Here is a 6,201-nt window from a genome sequence, read left to right on the forward strand (position 1 = left end):
TGGTCATTGCTCCTTTTAATTAGCAATTACTAAGTAAATGTACTAGCGACTGCTTTGTGACTATGGCAATTTATGTAATCTTTCTCATCCTTGGTTAATCTAAAAAATATGAATAACACAAATTTTATAAACTTGCTCAAAAAATTAAATGAGGGAAATAGAATACTCCTCCCTCCATATATTTGACACTTACAAAATTACAGGCATTGTGTCTAAATTTATACACATGTAACATATGTAAGCCTCATAACAATCCCATCTTTTGTAGGTGAGAAAACTGAGGCTCAGAGAAGTTAAAAACACATTCACTATCGTATAGTAATGAGCGATGGAACCGGCATTCAACCCAGTTCTGTGCGACTCTGAAGGTGGTGGATCATCTTAACAAAGACCAAGTTATACCCGGCACATGTAGGTACTCAAAAGATGTGGATTGCCTTTTTCTATCCCCTCATGTGTGAATTTCAGTGGCTTTCACAACCTCAGAACAACCCCACACACCCTCCCACGTTGCCTTTCAGTGGTTCCCTTCTTCTTGGGGATGATTAGGAATCTGCATATTTTGACTACTTCTTCAATCATCTCCTTATAAACATGTGTGGATAAAGTAATGAAATTTTCCAGGCCTTAGGTTACTAACTGAATTAATTGTCTAGCTTATTCATTGCAAATTTGTTTGTAATACAATTTATTACATGAAAAAAATCACAGGATCCCCTGAATTTGTGCAGAAAGATCCCAAACTAAACTGCAGGAACATCTTACTGACTACACTGGAAGACCAGCCCGAACACACAAAGCAAGAGTCCCTCCAAAGGCCAGGTGTGGGTGGTTCTTGCCTGTAATCCCAGCAATTGAAAGGCCAAAGTGGTGGATCACTTAAGGCCAGGAGTTCGAGTCTAGGCTGGCCAACACAGTGAGACCCTCTAGGGAAGAGTGAGGATTGCCTGGGCTCTTTGTGTTCCTGAGGCCATTTTCCAATCACTTTTTTTTTTTTTTTTTTTAACTTAAAAGGTTGCAGAGTTCTCAGGAACAGTCAGATTCACTGTGGAAGGACCTGAGTCCCATGTGTTCAGCTAGTTTAGACCATCTCCTTGTTCTCCTGGGTGACCTGGCAAATGAACGTTGCCTGCTGTGCAGGCTGCTCAGGTGATTTGTCCAGGCTGACAATGGGAGGACTATTTTGAGCTTTTTTGCGTCCCAGGGTACCCAGAGGGGCGGTGCAGCAGCCAAAACTTCCTGGGATGTGGGAAAAGCCTGTGTCCTGAATGATGAAAATCTCATTCTTCTTCACTGCAAGCTCCTCGGAGCCAGCAGCATCCTGGTTCCAAATATTGGGGTCGCCATTCATTATTTGGGCTGCCAGATCCTTCGGGAATGTTTCAGAGAACTTCAGGCCATCACCCGCTAGCAGAGCCTTGGACTGTTCCACCGAGGCAGCTCGCCTTGGGGGAGGATGCGGGGGTCATTATTCCACATGTGAGTGCCAAGTGTACCTGGAGGTTGCCCTTGGTGATGCAGGCCTGACACAGATGGCCCACTGAATGGCTTCTCCCCAGTGTGGGTGCCCTCTGGATCTGCAGAGCACCGGCGGCGCGACGGGGCAGGGGACAGCACCGGCACGAAGCCCGGTCCCACTCCTCTCTTAAGTCCAGCCGTGTCCTGGACTCCCCCCACAGCAGCGGGCCCTGCCCGGCCTGATGGCCTGGCAGTGACCTTGAGCTCCATCTGTGATAGTGGTGGGCGCCGCACTGGAGACAGGGTGCGGGTCTGTGGAGGGTCCTCCTCTCCGCTGAGGAACTGCAAGCTGAAAGGGGACCTTCCTTGCCAACCGGCGGAGGTGGTGGGGGCGGTGGTGAGGCCCAGGGCGCCTAGTGGCCAGGGGCGGGCTGGCGGGCTGTCCAGCTTCCGGGTCCTGAGCGCTATTTCCTGGGCTCCTCCAGGTTGCCCAGGCCGGGGACTTGGGGAGGAAGCGCTTGCCCAGCACCAGGGCAGTTTCTGTGCCCGGGTCTTCCGCAGCGATAGGTTCGGCGCTGGCCCTTGCAGCGCTTCGCCAAGGAGACAGCTACAGGAGACATTGGCTGTGGCGCGATGCCGACCAGCAGGCAAGGAAGACGCTGCCAGGAGGGCTGAGGCAGAAGAGGGCTTGGCGGGCTTGGCAAGCTTGGCGGCGAGCTCAAGAGGGGCCCTGGCCCCAGCGCTGAGGCGCAGACGCCAAAGAGGCTGCAAAGAGGCGCAACCCGCGACGCTGGAGGCGGGGGAAGGGGTCGGTTCCGCGCTGGGGGCAGCCAAGGCTAGGAGTGGGGAGGAGCCGCTGGGGAGTCAGGGGCGCTGGAGGTGGCGCAGGCTGGGACAGGAACCCGGAGCCAGAGCCCGCGGGGTCGGCAGGGGCCCCTGCGGAGAGCCGGAGCGCCGGGCGCGGGTTCAATGGGGGCAGCTGGCTTGGCCAGGTCAGATGTGCTCAGGGCTGAGCGAGGGCGGCAGCCACCGCGGTGCCTGATGGCCCCGGGGCAGCCTGCGTGTGGCCAGGAGCCGCTCCAGGATCCCGGCACAGCCACCCTGCCACCTGCCTGCAGGAGCCCACGGGGCGTCACCTGGTGGTGCTCAGCGCCGTCTCCAGCTCCTGCGGTGCTGGGCACTGGGACCGCCGGCGGGGCCCAGCGCAGATCCCCCTGAAGTCTCTGCTTCTACAGGCTCGGCATCCTTCTCTGTGGGCGTCACCTTGCCTTCCTGCGGGGGCTCCTCAGAGACCATGCTCTTGGCCTGGTCGCTAGGCGAGCTGGTAGGATAAGGTTCCGGATTCCTCAGCGGGTGGGGCCCTAGGCTGTGTGCAGTGAGATCATCAGGGGCGGGGTGCCCAGGCTCTCCTGCTGCAGGAAGTTCAGTGGCCGGAGCTCCGCACAGTTTCTCGCTGTAGTTCGTCTCTGGCCGGCTGCTGCTCTCCACCTACTGTCTGGGTCGTGGGGCTTCCCCCAGTGGCCTGCTGGTGAGTCCCCGCAGGGGGCAACAGCTCCTCCTCCATCTTGAGGAATGGGGCTTGGCCTGCTTGCACCCAGACAGGCTGTCATTGGTGCCTTTCAACCATCTACACACACACATATGCACACACAACAACTCACCCTGTGACATGTGCATGCGTCACACACACACACATATGTTCAGACACAAGCTGGATGTCTGAAAGATTAAACAGCTCAGAAAACTAGCAAGAACAAAAGAGTAGTCAGGGGACATCTCTGAGTTAACAGAAGGGAAGATAAGAAATCTGGTTGCTAGAATTGCTTATGTAATAAATATAAACCAAAAGATACATATTTTAATACATCTAATGTTATAGCAAAATTCTACCTTATGCTCCAGCATCCCTGCCTTCAGACCATCATTCAGAGCACGGTGACTCTCTACGCTGAATTCCACTAGTACTGGAAATTTCTCATTCACGGCAAATTGGAAGCAGCGATCACAAATCTCTATCTATATTAAATAGTCACACTGTCAGGAGATTGACCTTCGGTAGAGACGGAACTATTTTATGTCAGAATATGGTATACTTCTGACATGATTTTAGTTTATAATGTTTAAGAAGCAAAGAAAAGCCAACAGTTACAATTCTTTAAATTTGATTACTTCAAAAAATATATTTATCCTAGAAAATTCCCTTGTATGAGTTTCCTCAAAATACTGAATATGTGAGACATTGCTTCATTTAATTCTCCTTCTTTCTCTATGTAATATATTTTAGAATTCTACCTGTTAATTTATTATCATTTTATGTTTTTCAAATTACAAAGAGCTATCTGTAACCAGTATTAAAGAGTATTCCCCAAAAGGCTACACAGCCATCACTCATCTTTTAAAGAACAATGATTCACTAACAGATGGTATTTTGACATTCCTGTTGTTCTATGATAAATACCTTAAAGATACATTTCTGGGCATCTCATTATCATTATGGATAAATAGTTTCAATTGTTAGTTGAATTGCTCCACCTCATCAAAAAGTGAAAGATAAATGAGGAAAATTATTTCATTTTAAGAAGCATACTGTCAATAATATTAATAAGAAAAGGAGTCAACCAAAGGTTAAAGAGGTTACTTGTACGTTTAAAGAGTCATTTGTGCTTTATGCAAGTTTGTTCATACAGAAAAATCAGAACAATATTTGTTAGGGAAGACGATGATAATGCCAGTACTCATGATGACACACAGTGATGGTGAGAAGCAACTGAAACCAGAAGAAGACTGAAAAAAGGGTGAGGGGACACCATTCCTTAGTTTACACTTGGCAATAGAAGCTTATTAGCTGAGCATTTATCCTAAACTCATCATCCTGAGACTTTTGTTTCTATAAATCAAAATATAATATAATATATTGGTTCTGAACACCCATTAAAACAATCACACTAAATAATTAACATAATTTTTAAGAAAAATGGGATAAGTGAAAAATATGTGAAGGCAATTTAAAGAGAAATATGACAGTCTTATTAAATGGCATACTTATTTTATAAAGTGTTATAAAATATTCCTCTTAACTTGTAATGTTTCTATACACTTTTACTTGACATATTTTGTTAAGTCAACATGTGAATCACAAAAAACATAAAATCTCCTTTCTCTTAATGATTTTACATTGACATGATTTTATTATACTATAGGATGAATGTTTATGCCTTTCCCCCAAAAGGTTGAAACCTAACACCCAGTGTGATGGCATTTGGAGGTGGGTATTTGGTGGGTGATTAAGTAATGAAGGTGGAGTTATAACAGTTATCCAATGTTATATAACAAATTTCCCTAAAATTCAATAACTCAGTTGAATAATTTTATTATCTATCATGATTGCCATGGGTCAGAAATTTGAGATCAACTTGGCTGTAGAATTATGGCTTGAGATCTCTCATGAGTTTTAAATCAGGTATTACTCAAGGGTGATGTCATTGAAAGGCTTGACTGGGGTTGGAGGATCCCCTTGTAAGATGACTCAGTTACATGGCTATTGGCAGGAGGTCTGTGTTCCTTTCCACCTGGACCTCTTCACAGGTCTGCTTGAGTATCCTGCTTGAATTTCCCCCAGAGCTAGGGATCCAACACTTCTACTCAATTTTTTGAAATAGTTTTAGTAGGAATCTTACTAGATCTTCTTTATACACCTGGTAAAATTTGGTTGTGAATTCATGTGGTCCTGGGCTTTTTCTAGTTGGTAAGCTTTTTATTACTGATCAATATGAGAACTCATTGTAAGTCTGTGAAGGAATTCAATCTTTTCCTAGTTAAATCTTGGGAGGTTGTAGGTTTCCAGGAAACTTATCAAATTCTTCTATGTTTTCTAGTTTGTGTTTGCATAAAGGTTGTGTGTGTGTGTGTGTGTGTGTGTGTGTGTGTGTGTATGTTTTTTAAATCTCAGGATTTTTGTATTTCTGTGGGGTAGGTGGTAATGTCACCTTTGTCATTTCTTATCATGTTTATTTAGATCTTCTCTTTTGAATCTTGGATTTTTTCATTGGTCCAGCTGGCAGTCTATTAATCTTATTTATTCTTTCAAATTATTTCCCATTATTTTCAAAGATTTTCTAGATTTATTCCTTAATTTTATTCTTTACCCTAAAGTCAATCAGGAGCAGGTTTGTTTCCATGTAATGGTATGGTTGTTAGGGATTTTCTTAGTACTCATTTCTGTTTTTATTGCACTATGTTTTCAGAGTGTGTGTGGTAAACTTTTGGTTTTTAAAAATTTGCTAAGGATTGTTTTATGGCTGGATGTCTGTTTAATTTTTGATTATGTGCCATGTGCAGATGAGAAGAAGGTATATGCTGTTGTTTTTGGGTGGATAGTTCTCCAGGAGTCTATTAGGACCATTAGGTAAGTGTTAAGGTGCCAAATATCTTTGTTAGCTTTCTGCCTTGATGATCTAATATTGTCAATGGGGTATTGAAGTTTCCCACTATTTTTGTGTGATTATCTAAGTCTCTTTGTAAGGCTGTAAGATCTTGGTTTATGAATCTGGGTGCTCCTGTGTTGGGTTCATATATATTAAGGATAGGTTTTTTCATTATGTAATGTCCTTCTTTGTCTTTTTTGTTCTTTGTTGGTTTGAAGTCTGTTTTGACTGACATTTGATTAGCAACCCACTTTATTAGCTTTCTGTTTGCTAGGTAGATTTTTTCTCCATCCCTTTATTTCAAGCCTATGGGTGTTAT

At 44.8% G+C, this 6,201-nt stretch overlaps 1 protein-coding gene across 1 annotated transcript; it reads right to left on the reverse strand.

The window, feature by feature from the left end:
* Positions 1-2,176: 2,176 nt before the first annotated feature.
* Positions 2,177-3,022, reverse strand: LOC112614684 (putative uncharacterized protein MGC34800). The gene is given in 6 exon segments (XM_025371385.1): positions 2,177-2,227; positions 2,229-2,441; positions 2,443-2,512; positions 2,514-2,582; positions 2,584-2,687; positions 2,903-3,022. Coding segments are annotated over 6 exon segments (627 nt in total).
* Between the last annotated feature and the right edge of the window lie 3,179 nt (positions 3,023-6,201).

The sequence above is a fragment of the Theropithecus gelada genome, chromosome 20 (genome assembly GCF_003255815.1).
Source record: "Theropithecus gelada isolate Dixy chromosome 20, Tgel_1.0, whole genome shotgun sequence".
Classification (NCBI taxonomy): domain Eukaryota; kingdom Metazoa; phylum Chordata; class Mammalia; order Primates; family Cercopithecidae; genus Theropithecus; species Theropithecus gelada.